The sequence below is a fragment of the Scyliorhinus torazame genome, chromosome 18 (assembly GCF_047496885.1).
Source record: "Scyliorhinus torazame isolate Kashiwa2021f chromosome 18, sScyTor2.1, whole genome shotgun sequence".
Taxonomy (NCBI): Eukaryota; Metazoa; Chordata; class Chondrichthyes; order Carcharhiniformes; family Scyliorhinidae; genus Scyliorhinus; species Scyliorhinus torazame.
Genome location: NC_092724.1, coordinates 168,963,277 through 168,988,377, shown reverse-complemented (window position 1 = coordinate 168,988,377; position 25,101 = coordinate 168,963,277). Strand labels below are relative to the sequence as shown.

At 51.5% G+C, this 25,101-nt stretch overlaps 2 protein-coding genes across 2 annotated transcripts in view; one reads left to right on the top strand and one right to left on the bottom strand.

Moving 5' to 3' along the window:
* Positions 1 to 6,775: 6,775 nt before the first annotated feature.
* coil (coilin p80) lies at positions 6,776 to 19,832 on the bottom strand. The gene is made up of 7 exons (XM_072483888.1): positions 19,570 to 19,832; positions 13,986 to 15,108; positions 10,015 to 10,101; positions 9,470 to 9,517; positions 8,828 to 8,897; positions 7,968 to 8,059; positions 6,776 to 7,078 (listed from the first exon to the last, which is right to left on the bottom strand). The coding sequence occupies exons 1-7, from the start codon at positions 19,827 to 19,829 to the stop codon at positions 6,995 to 6,997; spliced, it is 1,764 nt and encodes a 587-aa protein (XP_072339989.1). The 5' UTR covers positions 19,830 to 19,832; the 3' UTR covers positions 6,776 to 6,994.
* A 3,886-nt stretch (positions 19,833 to 23,718) lies between these two features.
* scpep1 (serine carboxypeptidase 1) overlaps positions 23,719 to 25,101 on the top strand; it is a 51,131-nt gene continuing 49,748 nt past the window's right edge. The window contains 1 exon segment of the mRNA XM_072481974.1: positions 23,719 to 23,838. Within this exon segment, the coding sequence (XP_072338075.1) occupies positions 23,781 to 23,838 (58 nt within the window). The 5' untranslated portion in view covers positions 23,719 to 23,780.

Genomic DNA, 25,101 nt, shown 5'->3' with positions numbered 1-25,101 from the left:
TCCCTTATTCCTGACACTCCTTGCATTGAAACAGACACACTTTAACCCATTCCACTGAGTGCAACTTTGCCCTATCAACTATCTATCCTTCCCCACAGACTTGCTGCATACTATTTCAGCCTGTTCAACAGCTACCCTATCCTCTGATCCATAGCTCTGGTTCCCATCCCCCTGCCAAACTAGTTTAAACCCTCCCAAAGAGCTCTAGCAAACCTCCCACCCAGGATATTGGTGCCCCTCCAGTTTAGGTGCAACCCGTCCTTCATGTACAGGTCCCATCTTCCCCTGAAGGTATCCCAGTGAGCTACATATCTGAAGCCTTCTCTCCTGCACCAGCCCTGTAGCCACGTGTTCAGCTGCACTCGCTCTCTGTTCCATGCCTCACTTGCACGTGGAACATTGTGGGTGATTATCTCCACTTGTCAGTAAATCAGTAACCAGCAGAGTGTGAATCTTATCTTTGTATGAATTAGGATAAGGATAATTGAATCTGAGTTATTCAGGAGAGTTTACTCAAGATATGAAAAATTGAAGGGTAGAGAGGACGGGTGATTTCAGTGAGACTTGGACCTTGAATGGCCTCATTCAGGATTGAAACTTGTGATTCTATGAAGTGGTTCCCTGCAGGTTCCTTTTGTGAAGCTGTTTACACTACAGCAGTGCGGAGATCTGTGCGTCTCACCACATCATGGCAACTAAAGTGTTTCTGATGAAGGGGGTCTTGTGTTTTCCTTAGCCAGGTGTGGCTAGAGTCTTACCTTCATCTGTACAGCTCTCGGAACAGGTAACCCCCAGACTGTGGGTCATGTCACCACTGAGCTCGATTCTGTTCTGATGTGTCCAAAACATTTGGTGGGGTTGTGGGGCCTGGGTACGTTGCTCTTTCAGACGGTCAGTGTTGACTAGATGGGCTGAATGGCCTCCTTCTGCTCTGTAGGGATTCTATGATTGGAACTAAATATTGAGACTATTCAGTTTTTAGGAAGGACAGACAGAAAGGAAAAGGTGGTGGAGTTGCATTGTTGATTAAAGAAGATATTGATACAATATTGATGACGGGTATTAGTTGGATTGGATGTTTATTGTCAAGTGCACTGTGGTCAGTGAAAAGTATTGTTCTGCGTACAATTCAGACAAATCATTCCGTACAAGAAAATACATAGGACAAACATAAATACACAATGTAAATACATAGACACAGGCATCGGGCGAAGCACAGTGTGTCGTACTACTCAGTGGAGAAGATGTGTGGAGATCAGTTCAGTCCATAAGAGGGTCGTTTAGGAGTCTGGTAACAGCGGGGAAGAAGCTGTTTTTGAGTCTGTTCGTGCGTGTTCTCAGACTTCTGTATCTCCTGCCCGATGGAAGAAGTTGGAAGAGTGAGTAAGCTGGTGTGAGGAGTCTTTGATTATGCTGCCCGCTTTCCCAAGGCAGCAGGAAGTGAAGACAAATGGATGGGAGGCGGGTTCGTGTGATGGACTGGGCGGTGTTCACGACTCTGTCGTTTCTTATGGTCTTGGGCTGAGCAGTTGCCATACCAGGCTGTGATGCAACCAGACAGGATGCTTTCTATGGTACATCTTTAAGAGACAATGTTGACATGCCAAACTTCCTTAGTTCCCTGAGAAAGTATAGGCGCTGTTGTGCTTTCTTGGTCACAGCGTCAACGTGTACAGGTGATGTGGAATCTGTCTGGGTCGAGTTAAGAAACATCAAGGAGCAAAAGATATTCGTAGGGGTGGTATACAGACCACTAAACTGCAGCGGTAATGTTGGGAATAGCCTTCGACAGGAAATCGAGATGGCTGCGATAAAGGAACATCTGTGAATATGGGGACTTTAATCTGCATATAGATTGGGCAAGGCAAATTAGTCACAGTGCAATAGTTTCTGTAGTGTGTATGGGATGGTTTTCTGGACCAATACGTTGAGGAATGAACAAGTGAACAGACCATCCTGGACTGGGTGTTGTGTAATGAAAGAAGGATTAGTTGCCAATCTAGTTGTGAGAGAATAACCCTTGGGATAAGTGATCCTTAAATGGTAGAATTCTTTATCAAGCTGGATTGTGAGGTGGTTGATTCTGAGACCAGGGTCCTGAATCTCAGTGAAGGTAACTATGATGGGATGAGGTATGAGCTGGCTATGACGGACTGGGAAACATTACTGAAAGGAAGGACAGCGGGCAGGCAATGGCAGCATTCAAGGAACAAATAGGTGAAATCCAAACGCTGTTTATTCCTTTTTGGCGCAAGAGTAGAAAGGGAACTGTGGGCAAACCATGGCTCACAAGGGAAATTAGAGAGAGTATTAGATTCAAAGAAGCATACATTAGCAAGAAAAAGCAATGGACCTGAGGATTGAGAACAGTTTAAAATTCAGCAAAGGCAGACGAAGGGTTCCTTAGTCAGAAATGGGGGAATTCATAACATAAGAACTAGGAACAGGAGTCGGCCATCTGGCCCCTCGAGCCTGCTCCGCCATTTAATGAGATCATGGCTGACCTTTGTGGACTCAGCTCCACTCTCCGGCCCGTACACCATATCCTCGAATCCCTTTATTCTTTAGAAAGGTATCTATCTTTTTCTTAAAAACGTTTAAAGAAGGAGCCTCAACTGCTTCACTGGGCAAGGAATTCCAGAGATTCACAACCCTTTGGGTGAAGAAGTTCCTCCTAAACTCGGTCCTAAATCTACTTCCCCTTATTTTGAGGCTATGCCCCCTAGTTCTGCTTTCCCCGACCAGTGGAAACAACCTGCCCGCATCTATCCTATCTATTCCCTTCATAATTTTATATGTCTCAATGAGTACAGTCCCAGTCTACTCAACCTCTCGTCATAATCTAATCCCCTCAACTCTGGGATCAACCTAGTGAATCTCCTCTGCACTCCCTCCAGTGCCAATATGTCCTTTCTCAGGTAAGGAGAACAAAACTGAACACAATACTCCAATAACGGAACAAAGAAATGGCTGAGCAACTAAACTTGTACTTTGCTTCACAAATAAAGACATGAATAATGTACCGGAAGTTCAGAGAAACACAAGTTTCAGTGAGGAGCTGAAACAAATTAGTATTAGTAAATAAATGGTTTGGGGGAAATCAATGGGATTGAAGACAGCCAAATCTCCAGGGGCTGATAATCTTCATCCCAGAGTACTTAAGGAAGTGACCCTAGCAATAGGAGACCCATTGGTGATAATTTTCCATAATGCTTTGGATTCTGAAATGGTTCCCAGAGTGGGGGGGTAGCTGATATAACCCCACTATTCAAATAGGGAGGTAGAGAGAAAAAAACAGGGAACTATAGACCAGTGAGCCTAACGTCGGGAGTAGGGAAGTTGCTGGAGTCCATTATCAAGGATTTCAGCACAGCATTTGGAAAGCAGTGTCGACAAAGTCGCATGGATTAATGAAAAAAAAAGTCATGCTTGAAAAATCTACTAGAATTCTTTGAAGATGTAACTAGACGACTTGACCAGGGAGAACCGGTGGATGTGGTTTATTTAGACTTTCAGAAGGCTTTCAATAAGGTCTCACATAACGGATTGCTATGTAAAGTTGAAGCACACGGGATTATGGGTAGTGTCTTGAGATGGATAGAAAGCTGGTTAGCAGACAGGAAGCAAAAGGTTGGAATGGGTCTTTTGCAGATAGTCAGGCAGCGACTAGTGGGGTACCGCAGGGATCTGTGCTGGGACCCCAACTGCTCACATTATATATTAATGATTTGGACAAAGGAACTAAATGTATTATCTCCAAATTTCCAGATGATACTGAGGAGGGTGGGAGGGTGAGCTGTGAGGAGGATGCAGAGATGCTTCAGCGGGATTTGGACAAGCTGAGTGAGTGGCCACATGCAGCATAATGTGGATAAATGTGAGGTTATCCACTTCAGTAGCAAAAGTATGATGACAGATTATTATTTGAATGGGTGTAAATTGAGAGAGGCGGATACTCAGCGAGACCTTGGTGTCCTCGTGCATCAGTCGCTGAAAGTGAGCGCGCAGGTACAGCAGGCAGGGAAGAAGGCAAATGGTATATTGCCCTTCATAGCGGTGGATTTGAGAATAGGAATAGACATATTTTACTGCAATTGTATCGAGCATTGGTGAGGCCACACCTGGAGTGTTGTGGGCAGTTTTGGTGTCCTTACCTGAGGAAGGATGTTCTTGCTGTGGAGGGAGTGCAGCGAAGGTTTACCAGACTGATTCCTGGGATGGTGGGACTGTCATATGAGGAGAGACTAAGTGGGTTAGGATTATATTCATTGGAGTTTAGGAGAGTGAGAGGGGATCTCATAGAAACTTACAAGGATTGGACAAGGTAGATTCAGAAAGATGGTGGGGGTGGGGGTCCAGGACTAGGGGTCAGAGTTTGAGGATAAGGGGTAAATATTTTAGGACTGAGGTGAGGAGAAAGTTCTTCACCCAGAGAGCGGGGAATCTGTGGAATTCACTCCCACAGAAAGTAGTTGAGGCCAAAACATTGTGTAATTTACAGAAGGTATTAGATATTGTTCTTGGGCTAAAGGGATCGAGGGATATGGGGGAGGCGGGATCAGAATGAATGACAGGGCAGGCTCGAAGGGCCGTATGGCCTCCTCCTGCTTCTATTTTCTCTGGTTCTATGTAACCTGCAGCAGAATGTGCAAGCCTGTTAAGGGGAAAGGGGGGGGGGAGATGCCCCCCCACCCCCCCACACATTGTACAAACGCATAAAACCCACAGGTTTTTTTGACAAATCCTAATGGGATAAAGGTAGTTAAAACTATTATAAGACCATAAAACATAGGAGCAGAATTAGGCCACTCGGCCCATCGAGACTGCTCCGCCATTCAATCATGGCTGATATTTTCTCATCCCCTTTTCCCCATAACCCCTGATCGCCTTATTAATCAAGAATCTTTCTATCTCGGTCTTAAAGACACTCAGTGATTTGGCCTCCACAGCCTTCTGCGGCAAAGAGTTCCACAGATTCACCACCCTCTGGCTGAAGAAATTCCTCACCTCTGTTCTAAAGGATCGTCCCTTTAGTCTGAGATGGTGTCCTCTGGTTCTAGTTTTTCCTACAAGTGGAAACATTCTCTCCACGTCCACTCTATCCAGGCCTCGCGGTATCTTGTAAGTTTCGATAAGATCCCCTCTCATCCTTCTAAACTTCAATGTGTACAGACCCAGAGTCCTCAAACGTTCCTCATCCGGCATGTTCTTCATTCCAGAGATCATTCTTGTGAACCTCCTCTGGACCCTTTCCAAGGCCAGCACATCCTTCCTTAGAAAGAGGGCCCAAAACTGCTCAAAATACTCCAAATGGTGTCTGACCAGAGCCTTATACAGCCTCAGAAGTACATCCCTGGTCTTGTATTCTAGCCCCCTTGACATGAATGCCAACATTGCATTTGCCTTCCTAACTGCCGACTGAACCTGCACGTTAACCTTAAGAGAATCGTGAACAAGGACTCCCAAGTCCCTTTGTGCTTCTGCTTTCCAAAGCATTTCCCCATTTAGAAAATAGTCTATGCCTAAATTCCTCCTTCCAAAGTGCATAACCTCACACTTTTCCACATTGTATTTCATTTGAAATGAAATGAAAAAATGAAAATCGCTTATTGTCACAAGTAGGCTTCAAATGAAGCTACTGTGAAAAGCCCCTAGTCGCCACATTCCGCCGCCTGTTCGGGGAGGCTGTCACTTCATTGCCCACTCTCCTAGCCTGTCCAAGTCCTTCTGCAGCCCCCTTGCTTCCTCAATACTACCTGTCCCTCTACAGATCTTTGTATCATCTGCAAACTTAGGAACAGTGCCTTCAGTACCCTCTTCCAGATCATTAATGTATATTGCAAAAAGTTGTGGTCCCAGCACAGACCCCTGAGGCACATTAGTCACTGGCTGCCATCCTGAAAAAGACCCCTTTATCCCCTCTCTGCCTTCTGCCAGTCAGCCAATCCTCTATCCATGCCAGGATCTTACCCTGAATACAATGGGCTCTTAACTTATTTAACAGTCTCCTATGCGGCACCTTGTCAAAGGCCTTCTGGAAATCTAAATAAATCACGTCCACTGGTTCTCCTTTGACCAACTTCCTTGTTACCTCCTCAAAGAATTCTAACAGGTTTGTCAGACATGACCTCCCTTTGACAAAGTCGTGCTGACTCAGTCCTCTTTTACCATGCATTTCCAAGTGCTTCGCAATCTCATCTTTAATAACGGACTCTAAAATCTTACCAATGACCCAAGTCAGGCTAACCGGCCTATAAATTCCATCTTCTGCATCCCTCCCTTCTTAAACAGCGGTGTTACATTAGCCACTTTCCAGTCCTCTGGGACCCTTCCTGCCTCCAGTGATTCCTGAAAGATCATCACTAATGCCTCCACAATTTCCTCAGCTATCTCTTTTAGGACCCTGGGGTGTAGTCCATCCGGTCCAGGTGACGTTACCACCTTCTGACCCTTCAGTTTCCCCAGAACCTTCTCCTTAGTGATGGCCAGTCCACTCACTTCTGCCCCCTGGTTCTCCTGGAGCTCTGGCATCCTCCACCGTGAAGACTGATGTAAAGTAACCATTCAGTTTGTCTGCCATTTCTTGGTTTCCTTTATTACTTCTCCAGCCACATTTTCTAGTGGTCCAATGTCTATTGGAAGAAGCGTTCACACTCTGGCCTGTGAGACACGTTGAGCCACAGAACTAAAGAATAATGCAACACAGGAGACCATTCAGTATCTCCTTCACATTGTTTAAAAGCACAGAAAAATATAAGCAACATCAAAAACAAGATTAGAAAAAAAGGCATTTATTAAACAATTCACAAGTTATCATTCGACCAGAACTGCAATCTCAGAAAATATACAACGTGACTGCTCGAAACATCAGCTACTGACCCCGCAAGTAGCACAACATTATTGTGGCCGAGACTCAGTGCTGTGGGGAACTGCGAGGTTGGCAGAGGCATTCGTGCAGAGCAAGGGTTGAGAGCAGGGAGGGGGAATGAGTTAGTTAGACAAGGTTCACAGCAACTGACTCAGCAGCAGGTGTCACAATCAGACGAGGTTCAACCAGTGAACTCCAACTTTCAGATACCTGCAAGAACAGAATGAGAAACAGGACAATTAAAGGGTTGGAATTGTGAATAAAGTACAGCAACAGAGAGATATGATAGGTAGTTAGCAAGGCAGCATATATAGTCCAGTTACCCAGAGGAACTGGGAATGACTAACAGGTAATATGGGGTAAGGGTGATTAACGTCAGGGATAATCTAGCACCTTTCCAGCCAGCACGCATTACCAGAGTTACACTGGTCAACTTCACAACTTGGCCGGGTGGGATCTGCACTGATACTGATTTGGCCGACAGGCTGACTGAGAAACCTCCCCTGCACCCACAAACACCCTCTCCAGCCACGGACAACATGGCAGTTAGCACTGTTGCTTCACAGCTCCAGGGTCCCAGGTTCGATTCCTGGCTTGGGTCACTGTCTGTGTGGAGTCTGTACGTTCTCTGTGTCTGCATGGGTCTCCTCCGGGTGCTCCGGTTTCCTCCCACAAGTCCCGAAAGACGTGCTTGTTAGGTGAATTGGACATTCTGAATTCTCCTTCAGTGTACCCGAACAGGCGCCGGAGTGTGGCGACTAGGGGCTTTTCACAGTAACTTCATTGCAGTGTTAATGTAAGCCGACTTGTGGCAATAAAGATTATTACACTCACCCACCCACAGACACACACACACCCAGATACTCATTGCTGTGCACAATGTGGCTGCCAGGTTACCTACATTAAAACGCTTCAAATGTATTTCATAGGCTGTTAAGCTGTGAGGCATTGAGGCTGTGAAAGGCTCTATAGAAATGAATGTTCTCTCTTTTCTTTCCAACTCCTCACCACAATACAGAACCTGGATTGATGCAAGCCAGTGTTGTCATTTCCCTCAGGGAAGATCCTGAGGGTACCTGTTCGTTTCCACCTCACATACCTGGGGTTCCCTCGTCACCGCATACTCCACCACATCCTCACCACTCTCTGTTTGATAAATAAGGTCAAACTTTCCAGGCTCTTTAGAATTTTCTAGAATAAAATAATACAATATGTGAAGCAATTCCGCGGTACAAGCCAAAGCATTAAAAAATTGCAATTTTAATATATAATATAATAATCTTTATTGTCACAAGTAGGCATACACTCAACAGGAATAGACTAGACGCGGGGCCAGAATAGTAGCTTCCCTGGAGCTTTCTAATTAACATTATATCAACGCAGACTTCTCTGGGCGGCCTGCACTTGAAATGAAAATGAAATGAAAATCGCTTATTGTCACAAGTAGGCTTCAAATGAAGTTACTGTGAAAAGCCCCTAGTCGCCAGATTCCGGCGCCTGTTCGGGGAGGCTGGTACGGGAATTGAACCGTGCTGCTGGCCTGCCTGGGTCTGCTTTAAAAGCCAGCGATTTAGCCCAGTGTGCTAAACCAGCCCCTAGATTTCAGCATCTAACCAATTCTTTAACCACAAGCTCGAACAGTGAGTCACCAAGTGTTTCAAATGTGGGGGACATCACACTTGAGCCTGTTGTCACTTAACGTTCGCATGGCTCTCGGCAGAGGTCACTGGGTAGTGGTGGAGAAGAGATACTCGATGCTTTCTCCTACTCAGGCTCATTGAGGTCACTACCACTGCCCTGACAGAACTCTGGAAACAGAGTGTAAATGTGGAATGGATTCTGGGTCCGTTGTTTGTTGGTCTTGAGAATTTATTTGATATGATCTCAGCTCCTGTAGTTTCAAAACTGTAATTATTCCAGAAGAATGTGCGCAGACAGTTATCACAGAGAGAGCCTCACCTGTTGATATGGAATCCACACAGAGTTCCACTTGTTGTGTACTGGCATTGTAACTCAGGAGTCTTCCTTCCTTTAAACAAAGTTTTCAGAGTCAGGCTGGAGGATATGGGAAGTGACCTGGTTCTTCCAGCTCAGCCAACCACACCTGCAATCCCATCCATTCTCCATTTAACCTTGCTTCAGCTTTCAGCCTCAATTGGTACCAGACCCCACTCGTCCTGCTTCCTCTCCTCATGTCCCCAACCTCAGCCACCAGCCCCTGCAAGGCACCTGCTTCCACTGCTCCCTCCCACTACCTGAATTGCTTTCCCCAGTCTCCCCTCCAATGCTGCCCCCCCACACACACACAACCAGGCCATCCCACATTTGTTCCTCGTCACCATTCCATTTGCCAGCATCCAACCTCACCTGCTCTGCATCCACAACTCATCAGATTACCACCACTCTCCTGCTCTCCCTCTTCCACTCCCTTACCCACTTCCCAGCAGTTCTTTCGCACCTACAACCACGAACTCCACATCCCCCACTCACTCAATGCTGCCCCTACTCTACCCTCCATCACCCCAATCCCCACTTACAGCCCAATGCCCCTCTCCTGCCCTCCCAGCCAGTGCAAAATGTTCATCCATTCTGAAATATTACCTTGTAATCTGATAACTCAGGGGTGTAGTTTTCAGACAGTTCCAACATCTTAGGAGAAAATCAAAATGAACCATGTTAGATTGTCGAGACTCAAGAACAGGCTGATCCCATTCCTTGTACAGTAACCCTGGACCCCCGAGTACAAACCTGCCTCCACCCAACCCCAGTTAGACGTTCTGTTTCAATGTTGTCTACAGTTCAGTATTTCCCCAATTCCTCCACAAATACTTTAGCTTCTCATTTCCACCAGGCAGCCCATAGGAGGTGAACCTTTAACCCACTGTTTTTCTCAACTGAAATTGTCACAACTCTCAAAGTCACCACTTTTCTGAAGAAACAAATAGAACTTGCGGAGCTTATCCAAATTATTTAAATGCTGAATTCCTGGAGTTATTTTCCAGGCACCACTCTGTACTCGCTCAAGAACAGCACCCACAGAATCCCATTGAAATATCAATACTAATATGTTTAGTCTTTACTCCATTCAAGGTCAGGACATGGTTAAACAAGTGTAGAATCTGCCAGAATCTATTAAGCAAGGTTACCTTAAAGGCAATTCTTTCCCCCACTTGAGGTGGTGCAGCCAGCAGTGGAAATTTGCTGTAGTCTTTCTTTGGAACCTCTGGTGGATTCTGTTCAAAGAGAGAAATACAAAAACTATCAAAGTGATTGAGGGTCATAAACAGTCACTTGCTGCACTCCCTCGTTAAGTGGGGTTAAGGAAAATCCCAAGGCTTTTTACACTTACATAAAAAGCAAGAGGGTAGCCAGGGAAAGGGTTGGCCCACTGAAGGATAGACAAGGGAATCTATGTGTGGAGCCAGAGGAAATGGGCGAGGTACTAAATGAATACTTTGCATCAGTATTCACCAAAGAGAAGGAATTGGTAGATGTTGAGTCTGGAGAAGGGGGTGTAGATAGCCTGGGTCACATTGTGATCCAAAAAGACGAGGTGTTGGGTGTCTTAAAAAATATTAAGGTAGATAAGTCCCCAGGGCCGGATGGGATCTACCCCAGAATACTGAAGGAGGCTGGAGAGGAAATTGCTGAGGCCTTGACAGAAATCTTTGGATCCTCGCTGTCTTCAGGGGATGTCCCGGAGGACTGGAGAATAGCCAATGTTGTTCCTCTGTTTAAGAAGGGTGGCAGGGATAATCCCGGGAACTACAGGCCGGTGAGCCTTACTTCAGTGGTAGGGAAATTACTGGAGAGAATTCTTCGAGACAGGATCTACTCCCATTTGGAAGCAAATGGACGTATTAGTGAGAGGCAGCACGGTTTTGTGAAGGGGAGGTCGTGTCTCACTAACTTGATCGAGTTTTTCGAGGAGGTCACTAAGATGATTGATGCAGGTAGGGCAGTAGATGTTGTCTATATGGACTTCAGTAAGGCCTTTGACAAGGTCCCTCATGGTAGACTAGTACAAAAGGTGAAGTCACACGGGATCAGGGGTGAACTGGCAAGGTGGATACAGAACTGGCTAGGCCATAGAAGGCAGAGGGTAGCAATGGAGGGATGCTTTTCTAATTGGAGGGCTGTGACCAGTGGTGTTCCACAGGGATCAGTGCTGGGACCTTTGCTCTTTGTAGTATATATAAATGATTTGGAGGAAAATGTAACTGGTCTGATTAGTAAGTTTGCAGACGACACAAAGGTTGGTGGAATTGCGGATAGCGATGAGGACTGTCTGAGGATACAGCAGGATTTAGATTGTCTGGAGACTTGGGCGGAGAGATGGCAGATGGAGTTTAACCTGGACAAATGTGAGGTAATGCATTTTGGAAGGGCTAATGCAGGTAGGGAATATACAGTGAATGGTAGAACCCTCAAGAGTATTGAAAGTCAAAGAGATCTAGGAGTACAGGTCCACAGATCACTGAAAGGGGCTACACAGGTGGAGAAGGTAGTCAAGAAGGCATACGGCATGCTTGCCTTCATTGGCCGGGGCATTGAGTATAAGAATTGGCAAGTCATGTTGCAGCTGTATAGAACCTTAGTTAGGCCACACTTGGAGTATAGTGTTCAATTCTGGTCGCCACACTACCAGAAGGATGTGGAGGCTTTAGAGAGGGTGCAGAAGAGATTTACCAGAATGTTGCCTGGTATGGAGGGCATAAGCTATGAGGAGCGATTGAATAAACTCGGTTTGTTCTCACTGGAACGAAGGAGGTTGAGGGGCGACCTGATAGAGGTATACAAAATTATGAGGGGCATAGACAGAGTGGATAGTCAGAGGCTTTTCCCCAGGGTAGAGGGGTCAATTACTAGGGGGCATAGGTTTAAGGTGAGAGGGGCAAAGTTTAGAGTAGATGTACGAGGCAAGTTTTTTACGCAGAGGGTAGTGGGTGCCTGGAACTCACTACCGGAGGAGGTAGTGGAGGCAGGGACGATAGGGACATTTAAGGGGCATCTTGACAAATATATGAATAGGATGGGAATAGAAGGATACGGACCCAGGAAGTGTAGAAGATTGTAGTTTAGTCGGGCAGTATGGTCGGCACGGGCTTGGAGGGCCGAAGGGCCTGTTCCTGTGCTGTACATTTCTTTGTTCTTTGTTTGTTCGTGTCAGGATATTCTCAACACAATGCGTGAATGTGGATGAAGCGGGGGGGGGGGGGGGGGGGGGGTCTGACCTGGGTTAGTGTGGGTATGTATCTGCTGCAGTAAAGTTTTTAAGACTTTGTAAAAATTGAGATCATCCTTATTTCAAACCATGCTGGCTTTAAAAGGACAAGTCTAATGGTTTTTTGTTATGATTTCTGGGAAGTAGATAATTAGAGACACTGTTTTTAAACTTAAGTAATCAAAATAGAATTTGAGTGGGATAAGGATGATGTAAGTAATAGGAAGGACCAGGGGCTGAAGCATTATGGTTAGGGCAGTCAGGTTTTTAATAGGAAGGACCAGGGGCTGAAGCATTATGGTTAGGGCAGTCAGGTTTTTAATAGGAAGGACCAGGGGCTGAAGCATTATGGTTAGGGCAGTCAGGTTTTTAATAGGAAGGACCAGGGGCTGAAGCATTATGGTTAGGGCAGTCAGGTTTTGAGTCAGTCAGTTTAGATTTGGCTGTGAACAGATCAGCTTCTGGAGAGAGTTGTCAAATTAAACAGTGGCTTGACACAGACAAGAATCTACAGGCTGTTTCCTGAAGGATCTCTCTCCAAGACATCTCTATACAGCAAATAATTTGCCAACTGTATCTAAAACCTGTGTTGGGATTTCCTTGATTGGACATAGAGAAGAAAGCAGCTAGGAGTTAAAATGTTTACTTTTATTGTTAAACAATGCTTAACTGTGATTAGGTGGTTAGGTGGATTTGCCATGCTAAATTGCCCCTTAATGTCTAAAGCTTGGGTGGGGTTGCGGGGGATTGGGCCTAGGTGGGGTAGTTTCGAAGGGTCAGTGCAAACTCAAATGGGTTGAATGACCTCCTTCTGCACTATGAACTGGTAAATTGTAAGTTATTTATTTTATGATGTTAAAGTTAGTTGAATACTGAAGTAATAGTAAAATGTGTTTTAATAAACATATCCCTATTTTTGTGTGGAGTCACTCCTGGAGCGAAGTACCCTTTCCTCACAGTTTTCCAGAAGGGGCAGCACTGGGACTACAGGCAGACTCACAGGAGAGCATCAAGCTTGGGGAGTCACGGTGGCACAGTGGTTAGCATTGATGCCTCACAGCGCCGGGGACCCAGGTTCAATTCCCGCCTTGGGTGACTGTCTGTAGGGAGTTCGCACTTTCTCCCCGCGTCTGCGTGGGTTTCCTCCGGGTGCTCCGGTTTCTTCGCACAGTCCAAAGATGTGCAGGTTAGGGGGATTGGCCATGATAAATTGCCCCTCCAGTGTCCAGTGATGTGCAAGTTTAAGTTATGGGGAGGGGGGAGTGGGCATGGGTAGAGTGCTCATTCAAAGGGTCGGTGCAAGCCTGATTAGGCGGAATGGTCTTCCGCTGCAATGTAGAGGTTCTCTGAGTCTATTCCAAGCTTCTGTTTTAACTCCTGGAAAGGTTGCAACAGTTCAGCGATAGAGACAGTGAAAAGACTTGTAATTCTCCGGTGGTAGCAGTGAAGGGTATGGTAGGAAGCTCCTGCACTAATGTCAGGTAAAGCTAAGTGTCACCTTGCATTATAGCCCTGGCCTTCAGCACAGTCCAGGCAACAAATCCCAGAGGTGCTTCCACTCCCAAACACTGCAATGCTCATTTTAAACATGTAGTCCTTGAATTAATCTCTCAGTAAACAAACTGCTTTCAATTCCTCCAAGGGAACCATTTGATTTGATTATGATTCCCCACCTCCCCCTTCTTTCTTGAAAGCACTAACTCTGGCAGTGCCTCAGCAAATTGAGCAATCTTCCTGTGCAAGCCTAGACACAGCGCAAGGTGATTAGATCGCTAGCAGCATTGTGCACAAGCCACATTCTAACCTGGTCCTACATTCAGTACCCCCACCCACTTCGCCAGCTCGGATTACTGTGCAGTGAGCAGAAATCGCACCCCCCACAGATCCACTCACCTCAACAACAACATGCTTATTTGTCACAGTTTCTTTTGATTCTCCAGGTTTTGGTTCCTGGCTGTTTTCATAGTTATAATAAAAGATGCCGGCTCCTCTGCCCCTTCCCCGTAACACACCACATTGCTGCCGGACTCCCCATGGGAAGCCACCAAATCCTCGCCCTCGCCCTCTTCCATTGCCATGTCCAAACTTGCCATTTCCCACTTGACCTGGTTGTACGTTGGCAGTGGCCTGGCGGCCCTCGTTGCCAGCTTTGCCTGGCGTGACAGTGTCAGCACCTGTCAGTTTGCTGCCACTTTTTCCTGATTCAGAGTCTTCAGAGTCGGAGGAAGCTTCAGACAAATCTTTTGCAGCATTTTCAGAGCAACCAGGTATTCTTTCCACTGAAGGTAAAGCTTCAGGCTCCAGAGCAAACGCTTTCTTAACCACAGGTGTTTCAGAGTCACTGCTCAGTGGGCCAGAGCTGCTGGCTGCCCTTTCTCCTGCTATTTTGGTGGTAAGTTTAGTCTGCACGTGTCTCTTCCCGGTTCGAGAGTTGGAACTCTTCTTTGCTGAACTGTCTGTGCCCTCGGTCTTGGTAATGGTGCCAACTGTTGCCAGCTGAGGATTTTCTGATGACGGATGTTCATCCTCACTGGTGTTGCTGGATGAACATTCACTGACCATTTCCTGTACTGTGAGCTTTCTGTGTGATGTACAATTATCTGAATCGTTCTTTTCCTCCCCTTGTTTTGAGAGAATGGGCTCGGAGAGAGGTTTTCCGAAAGATCCAGACCTGGCTCTTTTGTGGGAACGATCTCCATTGGTTTGATCTTTGCTAGATTTATCTTTTTTCTTTTTATGTTTCTTTTGAATATTATACTTTGCATCACCTTCTGTCTTTTTTCGTTTCTTCAAACTCTCCATACTTGCCCCTGAAACAGTTTCTGCTGTGGAATCGTGCGTCTTCTTTCTGCTCAGTCCAGCATCTTTTCTTTTCTTTTTCTGACCATTTTCACTTTGTGACTCATGTCTGTCAGTTGACTGCTGTCGGTGTCTCTTCTTTGACTTCACCCTCAGCTGAGCTGGAGAGTTGCTGCTCACAAACCCATTCTCGGTTATCAGTTCCTCCTGTTCCACTCTGTAAAAGATGAACAGATACCAATGAAAATACTTCAATATTTAATGCCTCGAAAGAGTTGGCATTGCTCTCAAGCAGTCTGCAGATGCTCGTCACATCTAGCTGCGTTTAACTAAGCCGGTCCTTGTAAAGTTATCCCCAGCAAGGGAGCTACATATCAACAACTTGCATTTCTATAGTAACTTCCATATAAACATCTCAAGTTGTTTCACAGGAACACAAAGACGATTTGACACTGAGCCCCATCAGCAGAGACTAGGACAGAGATCAAAAGCTGAGGAGGTTTAAAGGAACTTGTTGAATGGAAGGCAAGCGACACGGGGATGAATTTTAAGGAGGCATTTATTGGTGTTGGGAATCTTGGCACCTCGATGGGAAAGCGATTAAAATCAGTGATGTGCAAAAGACCATAACGGGAATCTCAAAAAGCTAGCTTGCAATTTCAGCAGGTAATTGGGAAGACAAATGGAATGTTGGCCTTTGGGCCAAAGGGAACGGAGAATAAAAATAAGGAAGTCTTTGTAAAACAAAACAAGGCACGAGCTAGACCGCCCCAGGAACACTGTGGACAGTTTTCATCCCCTTATCTAAGAAAAGATGTACTGACATTGGAGGCAGTCCTGAGAAGGTTCACTAGGTTGATCCCGAGAAGGAGGGATTTTATATCGAGGAGATGTTGAGTAGGTTCAGCCTGTACTCACTGGAGTGTAGAAGAATGAGAGACAAATCGGAGTCTCAGGGGCTTGGCAGGGTCGATGCTGAGAGGATTTATAGAACATACAGTGCAGAAGGAGGCCATTCGGCCCATCGAGTCTGCATCGACCCACACTTCCACCCTATCCCCGCAACCCAATAACCCCTCCTAACCTTTTTGATCACCAAGGACAATTTATCATGGCCAATCCACCTAACCTGCACATCTTTGGACTGTGGGAGGAAACCGGAGCACCCGGAGGAAACCCACGCACACACGGGGAGAACGTGCAGACTCCGCACAGACAGTCACCCAAGCCGGGAATCGAACCTGGGACCCTGGAGCTGTGATGCAACTGTGCTAACCACTGTGCTATCCCCTCCCCACATATTTAAAAAAAGATGAGTGGAATTTCTTCTCTCAGCGGGTAGTGAATCTGTGGAATTCTTTACCGCAGAGAGCTGTAGAGGCTGGGGCGTTAAGCATGTTCAAGGCTGAGACAGACTGATTTGTATTCAGTGAGGGAATTGGGGGTTATGGGGATAAGGTGGGAAAGTGGAGTGAGGATTTAATCAGAGCAGCCACGATCTCATTGAGTGGGGAAGCAGACTCGATGGGCCGAATGGCCTCCTTCTGCTCCTACATCTGCTGGATTTAAGGAGATGCACAGATCTAGCCCCCGCCCCTCCACCCAACCCGGTTTCCCTCATCTCCACCTTTCCCATCTTTCTTCCTCATCCACACCACTCCCTCCTCTTCCCCTCACTCCACTCTGCCTTCTCTCCTGCCCCATTGTCCCTCCCCCTCCATCCTCCCCCTCTCCGCTCAACCACCTCGCGCCTCCCCCCTCGTCTTCTCCCACCACCCTCCATCCCACCCCGCCCTCCTCTCGCTGCCCCCCTCCTCCTCCTCTCCCCCCTCCTCCTCCTCTCTCTCGCCCCCTCCTCCTCCTCACTCTTCCCCCCCTCCTCTCTCTCCACCCCCCTCTCCCCTTTCTCCACCCCCCTCTCCACTTTCTCCACCCCCCTCTCCACTTTCTCCACCCCCCTCTCCACTTTCTCCACCCCCCCCTCCCCTTTCTCCACAACCCCCTCCCCTTTCTCCACCCCCCCCTCACCTTTCTCCACCCCCCTCCCCCGTCTCCACCCCCCTCCCCTTTCTCCACCCACACCCCCCTCTCCAACCACCCTTCACCCCCATCCCTCCACCCCCCCTCCGTCTCCACACACACCCCCCCGTCTCCACACCCCCCCCCGTCTCCACCCCCCCTCCCCTCCCCCGTCTCCACCCCCCCTCCCCTCCCCCGTCTCCACCCCCCTCCCCTCCCCCATCTCCACCCCCCCTCCCCCATCTCCACCCCCCCCATCTCCACCCCCCCCTCCCCCATCCACCCCCCTCCCCTCCCCCATCTCCACCACCCCCCTCCCCTCCCCCATCTCCACCCCCCCTCCCCTCCCCATCTCCACCACCCCCCTCCCCTCCCCCATCTCCACCCCCCCTCCCCCATCTCCACCCCCCCTCCCTCCCCCATCACCACCACCCCCCTCCCCTCCCCCATCTCCACCCCTCCCCTCCCCCATCTCCACCACCCCCCTCCCCTCCCCCATCTCCACCCCCCCTCCCCTCCCCCATCTCCACCACCCCCCTCCCCTCCCCCATCTCCACCACCCCCCTCCCCTCCCCCATCTCCACCACCCCCCTCCCCTCCCCATCTCCACCCCCCCTCCCTCCCCATCTCCACCCCCCCTCCCCTCCCCATCTCCACCCCCCTCCCCTCCCCCATCTCCACCCCCCCCCTCCCCCATCTCCACCCCTCCCCCATCTCCACCCCCCCTCCCCTCCCCCATCTCCACCCCCCCCCCATCTCCACCCCCCTCCCCTCCCCCATCTCCCCCCCCCTCCCCTCCCCCATCTCCACCCCCTCCCCTCCCCTCCCCCATCTCCACCCCTCCCCTCCCCATCTCCACCCCCCCTCCCCTCCCCCATCTCCACCCCCCCCATCTCCACCCCCCCCATCTCCACCCCCCTCCCCTCCCCCATCTCCACCCCCCCCCCCTCCCCCATCTCCACCCCCCCCATCTCCACCCCCCTCCCTCCCCCATCTCCACCCCCCCTCCCCTCCCCCATCTCCACCCCCCCCCTCCCCTCCCCCATCTCCACCCCCCCTCCCCTCCCCCATCTCCACCCCCCCTCCCTCCCCCATCTCCACCCCCTCCCCTCCATCTCCACCCCCCTCCCCCCCCATCTCCACCCCCCCCCATCTCCACCCCCCCTCCCATCTCCACCCCCCCCTCCCCTCCCCCATCTCCACCCCCCCCTCCCCTCCCCCATCTCCACCCCCCCTCCCCTCCCCCATCTCCACCCCCCCTCCCCTCCCCCATCTCCACCCCCCCTCCCCTCCCCCATCTCCACCCCCCCTCCCCTCCCCCATCTCCACCCCCCCTCCCCTCCCCCATCTCCACCCCCCCTCCCCTCCCCCATTTCCACCCCCCCCTCCCCTCCCCCATCTCCACCCCCCCCTCCCCTCCCCCATCTCCACCCCCCCTCCCCTCCCCATCTCCACCCCCCCTCCCCTCCCCCATCTCCACCCCCTCCCCTCCATCTCCACCCCCCCCATCTCCACCCCCCCTCCCCTCCCCCATCTCCACCCCCCCCCATCTCCACCCCCCCCCATCTCCACCCCCCCCTCCCATCTCCACCCCCCCCTCCCCTCCCCCATCTCCACCCCCCCCTCCCCTCCCCCATCTCCACCCCCCCCTCCCCTCCCCCATCTCCACCCCCCCCTCCCCTCCCCCATCTCCACCCCCCCCTCCCCTCCCCCATCTCCACCCCCCTCCCCTCCCCCATCTCCACCCCCCCTCCCCTCCCCCATTTCCACCCCCCCCTCCCCTCCCCCATCTCCACCCCCCCCTCCCCTCCCCCATCTCCACCCCCCCCCTCCCCTCCCATCTCCACCCCCCCCTCCCCTCCCCATCTCCACCCCCCCCTCCCCTCCCCCCCCTCCCCTCCCCATCTCCACCCCCCCCTCCCCTCCCCATCTCCACCCCCCCCTCCCCTCCCCCCCCTCCCCTCCCCATCTCCACCCCCCCCTCCCCTCCCCATCTCCACCCCCCCCTCCCCTCCCCCATCTCCACCCCCCCCTCCCCTCCCCCATCTCCACCCCCCCCTCCCCTCCCCCATCTCCACCCCCCCCTCCCCTCCCCCATTTCCACCCCCCCTCCCCTCCCCCATCTCCACCCCCCCCTCCCCTCCCCCATTTCCACCCCCCCTCCCCTCCCCCATCTCCACCCCCCCCTCCCCTCCCCCATCTCCACCCCCCCCTCCCCTCCCCCATCTCCACCCCCCCTCCCCTCCCCCATCTCCACCCCCCCCTCCCCTCCCCCATCTCCACCCCCCCTCCCCTCCCCCATTTCCACCCCCCCCTCCCCTCCCCCATTTCCACCCCCCCCTCCCCTCCCCCATCTCCACCCCCCCCTCCCCTCCCCCATCTCCACCCCCCCCTCCCCTCCCCCATCTCCACCCCCCCCTCCCCTCCCCCATCTCCACCCCCCCCTCCCCTCCCCCATCTCCACCCCCCCTCCCCTCCCCCATCTCCACCCCCCCCTCCCCTCCCCCATTTCCACCCCCCCCTCCCCTCCCCCATTTCCACCCCCCCCTCCCCTCCCCCATCTCCACCCCCCCCTCCCCTCCCCCATCTCCACCCCCCCCTCCCCTCCCCATCTCCCCTCCCCCATCTCCACCCCCCCCCCCCCCCCCCCTCCCGGTACCTGACACAGTCGTTGTCCCGGACCAGTTGGATGCTCTCGTTGGGGGGGAGCAGGCAGCTGTCGACGTACAGATGGAGGCGGGTGTGTCTGCTGAAGCCCAGCCGCTGCCGGATGATGCTCTCCAGATCGGCCACCACGCGGCACTGCTCGGGCTGCAGGAGGAACCAGCACATCCTGGCGGCGGGCAGCAGCGGCGGCGGGTAATCCAGCTCCAGGCGGAGGCGCAGCGCCGACATCTTAGGCCGCGGCTGCGCGCGCATCCGGGAGCCCCGCCCACCGCTTGTCCCTATTGGCGGGGACCAGCTGACGTCCGGCCGGTGTGGCGTCCCATTGGCCCGCGGAGCTGTCAGTCAGCATCCGGTCGGCCGGGCCGCCTGTTACCGTGGGACAGGGCGGCCGCTCAGCCCATCGCCCACATCACCCTCAGTACTGACCCTCTGACAGTGCAGCACTCCCTCAGTACTGACCCTCTGACAGTGCAGCACTCCCTCAGTACTGACCCTCTGACAGTGCAGCACTCCCTCAGTACTGACCCTCTGACAGTGCGGCACTCCCTCAGTACTGACCCTCTGACAGTGCGGCACTCCCTCAGTACTGACCCTCTGACAGTGCGGCACTCCCTCAGTACTGACCGTCTGACAGTGCGGCACTCCCTCAGTACTGACCCTCTGACAGTGCGGCACTCCCTCAGTACTGACCCTCTGACAGTGCGGCACTCCCTCGGTACTGACCCTCTGACAGTGCAGCACTCCCTCAGTACTGACCCTCTGACAGTGCGGCGCTCCCTCAGTACTGACCCGCTGACAGTGCGGCACTCCCTCAGTACTGACCCTCTGACAGTGCAGCACTCCCTCAGTACTGACCCTCTGACAGTGCAGCACTCCCTCAGTACTGACCCTCTGACAGTGCGGCACTCCCTCAGTACTGACCCTCTGACAGTGCAGCACTCCCTCAGTACTGACCCTCTGACAGTGCAGCACTCCCTCAGTACTGACCCTCTGACAGTGCAGCGCTCCCTCAGCACTGACCCTCTCACAGTGCGGCACTCCCTCAGTACTGACCCTCTGACAGTGCGGCACTCCCTCAGTACTGACCCTCTGACAGTGCGGCACTCCCTCAGTACTGACCCTCTGACAGTGCAGCACTCCCTCAGTACTGACCCTCTGACAGTGCGGCACTCCCTCAGCACTGACCCTCTGACAGTGCGGCACTCCCTCAGTACTGACCCTCTGACAGTGCGGCACTCCCTCAGTACTGACCCTCTGACAGTGCGGCACTCCCTCAGTACTGACCCTCTGACAGTGCAGCACTCCCTCAGTACTGACCCTCTGACAGTGCGGCACTCCCTCAGTACAAACAGAGGTAGTGGCCACCACTAAGGAAAAGGTTCTGGAGAAACTGAAAGGTCTGAAGGTGGATAAATCCCCTGGACCGGATGGACTACACCCCAGGGTCCTAAAAGAGATAGCTGAGGAGATTGTGGAGGCATTGGTGATGATCTTTCAGGAATCACTGGAGGCAGGAAGGGTCCCAGAGGACTGGCGAGTGGCTAATGTGATACCGCTGTTTAAGAAGGGTGGGAGGCGGAAGAAGGGACATTACAGGTCGGTTATCTTGACTTTGGGCATTGGTAAGATTTCAGAGTATATTATTAAAGATGAGATCGCGGAGTACTTGGAAGTGCATGATAAAATAGGACTGAGTCAGCACGGCTTCGTCAAGGGGAGGTCATGTCTGTTAGAGCTCTTTGAGGAGGTAACAAGGAAGTTAGACAAAGGAGAACCAATGGATGTAATTTATTTAGATTTCCAGAAGGTCTTTGACAAGGTGCCACATGGGAGACTGGGAAATAAGTTCAGAGTCCATGGTGTTCAGGGTAAGATCCTGGCATGGATAGAGGATTAGCTGACTGGCTAGAAGGCAGAGAGTGGGACAAAGGGGTATTTTTCAAGATGGCAGCCGGTGACTAGTGGTGTGCCTCAGGGGTCTGTGCTGGGACCACAACTTTTCACAATATACATTAATCATCTGGAAGAAGGAACTGCCCGTAACAGCCTCCCCGAACAGGTGCCGGAATGTGGCGACTAGGGGCTTTTCACAGTAACTTCATTTGAAGGCTACTTGTGACAATAAGCAATTTTCATTTCATTCAACTGAAGGCACTGTTGCCAAGTTTGCAGATGATACAAAGATCTGTAGAGGGACAGGTAGCATTGAGGAAGCAGGGGGGGCTGCAGAAGGACTTGGACAGGCTGGGAGAGTGGGCAATGAAGTGGCAGATAGAATACAATGTGGAAAAGTGTGAGGTTATGCACTTTGGAAGGAGGAATTTAGGCACAGACTATTTTCTAAATGGGGAAATGCACAAAGAGACTCGGGAGTCCTTATTTACGATTCTCTGCAGGTTAATGTGCAAGTTCAGTCGGCAGTTAAGGCAAATGCAATGTTAGCATTCATGTCAAGAGGGGCAGAATACAAGAGCAGGGATGTACTTCTGAGGCTGTATAAGGCTCTGGTCAGACCCCATTTGGAGTATTGTGAGCAGTTTTGGGCCCTGTATCTAAGGAAGGATGTGCTGGCCTTGGAAAGGGTCCAGAGGAGGTTCACAAGAATGATCCCTGGAATGAAGAGCTTGTTGTATGAGGACCGGGTGTGGACTCTGGGTCTGTACTTGTTGGAGTTTAGAAGGATGAGGGGGGATCTTATTGAAACTTACAGGATACTGCGAGGCCTGGATAGAGTGGACGTGGGGAGGATGTTTCCACTTGTAGGAATAACTAGAACTAGAGGACACCATCTCAGACTAAAGGGACGATCCTTTAAAACAGAGATGAGGAGGAATTTCTTCAGCCAGAGGTTGGTGAATCTGTGGAAATCTTTGCTGCGGAAGGCCGTGGAGGCCAAATCACTCAGTGTCTTTAAGACAGAGATAGATAGGTTCGTGATCAATAAGGGGATCGGGGGTTATGGGGATAAGGCAGGAGAATGGGGATGAGAAAGATATCAGCCATGATTGAATGGCGGAGCAGGCTCGATGGGCCGAGTGGCCTAATTCTGCTCCTATGTCTTATGGTCTTATTGACTGAGGCACTCCCTCAGTGCTGACCCACTGACAGTGCAGCACTCCCTCAGTACTGACCCTCTGACTGTGCAGCACTCCCTCAGTACTGACCCTCTGACAGTGCAGCACTCCCTCAGTACTGACCCTCTGACAGTGCAGCACTCCCTCAGTACTGACCCTCTGACTGTGCAGCACTCCCTCAGTACTGACCCTCTGACAATGCAGCACTCCCTCAGTACTGACCCTCTGACAGTGCAGCACTCCCTCAGTACAGACCCTCTGACAGTGCAGCACTCCCTCAGTACTGACCCTCTGACAGTGCGGCACTCCCTCAGTACTGACCCTCTGACAGTGCGGCACTCCCTCAGTACTGACCCTCTGACAGTGCAGCACTCCCTCAGTACTGACCCTGTGACAGTGCGGCACTCCCTCAGTACTGACCCTGTGACAGTGCGGCACTCCCTCAGTACTGACCCTCTGACAGTGCAGCACTCCCTCAGTACTGACCCTCTGACAGTGCGGCACTCCCTCAGTACTGACCCTCTGACAGTGCAGCACTCCCTCAGTACTGACCCTCGGACAGTGCAGCACTCCCTCAGTACTGACCCTCTGACAGTGCAGCACTCCCTCAGTACTGACCCTCTGACAGTGCAGCACTCCCTCAGTACTGACCCTCTGACAATGCAGCACTCCCTCAGTACTGACCCTCTGACAGTGCCGCACTCCCTCAGTTCTGACCCTCCAGCAGGAATAAAATTTGTGGGAGGTAGGGCTATGCCACACCAGGGGACAGGGCTACAGCAGGGGACAGGGCTACAGCAGGGGGCGGGGCTACACCAGGGGGCAGGGCCATGCCAGTGGGTGGGCTACAGCAGGGGGCGGGGCCATGCCAGTGGGTGGGCTACAGCAGGGGGCAGGGCCACGCCAGTGGGCGGGCTACAGCAGGGGGCGGGGCCATGCCAGTGGGTGGGCTACAGCAGGGGGCAGGGCCACGCCAGTGGGCGGGCTACAGCAGGGGGCGGGGCCATGCCAGTGGGTGGGCTACAGCAGGGGGCAGGGCCACGCCAGTGGGCGGGCTACAGCAGGGGGCGGGGCCTGCCCAGTGTCTTTTTAAAATCTTATCTTTCTCTGGGTTATATGAGCTGGTGGGATGGAGCTGCCGGGAGCTGTGCTGCTGCTGCTGATCGTGTGGGAATTCCCAGCGGAAGGTCAGTGCCTGTCCCGCAGCCCCCCCCCCTCCTCACCGTGTCCCGGAGCCTCCTCTGTGTCCCGGAGCCTCCTCTGTGTCCAAAGAACAAAGAAATGTACAGCACAGGAACAGGCCCTTCGGCCCTCCAAGCCCGTGCCGACCATGCTGCCCGTCTAAACTACAATCTTCTACACTTCCTGGGTCCGTATCCCTCTATTCCCATCCTATTCATGTATTTGTCAAGATGCCCCTTAAATGTCACTATCGTCCATGCTTCCACCACCTCCTCCGGCAGCGAGTTCCAGGCACCCACTACCCTCTGCGTAAAAAACTTGCCTCGTACATCTACTCTAAACCTTGCCCCTCTCACCTTAAACCTATGCACCCTAGTAATTGACCCCTCTACCCCGGGGAAAAGCCTCTGACTATCCACTCTGTCTATGCCCCTCATAATTTTGTAGACCTCTATCAGGTCGCTCCTCAACCTCCTTCGTTCCAGTGAGAACAAACCGAGTTTATTCAACCGCTCCTCATAGCTAATGCCCTCCATACCAGGCAACATTCTGGTAAATCTCTTCTGCACCCTCTCTTAAGCCGCCACATCCTTCTGGTAGTGTGGCGACCAGAATTGAACATTGTACTCCAAGTGTGGCCTAACTAAGGTTCTATACAGCTGCAACATGACTTGCCAATTCTTATACTCAATGCCCCGGCCAATGAAGGCAAGCATGCCGTATGCCTTCTTGACTACCTTCTCCACCTGTGTTGCCCCTTTCAGTGACCTGTGGACCTGTACTCCTAGATCTCTCTGACTTTCAATACTCTTGAGGGTTCTACCATTCACTGTATATTCCCTGCCTGCATTAGACCTTCCAAAAGGCATTACCTTACATTTTTCCGGATTAAACTCCATCTGCCATCTCTCCGCCCAAGTCTCCAAACAATCTAAATCCTGCTGTATCCTCTGACAGACCTCATCGCTATCCGCAATTTCACCAACCTTTGTGTCGTCTGCAAACTTACTAATCAGACCAGTTACATTTTCCTCCAAATCATTTATATATACTCCAAACAGCAAAGGTCCCAGCACTGATCCCTGTGGAACGCCACTGGTCACAGCCCTCCAATTAGAAAAGCATCCTTCCATTGCTACTCTCTGCCTTCTATGACCTAACCAGTTCTGTATCCACCTTGCCAGCTCACCCCTGATCCCGTGTGACTTCACCTTTTGTACTAGTCTACCATGAGGGACCTTGTCAAAGGCCTTACTGAAGTCCATATA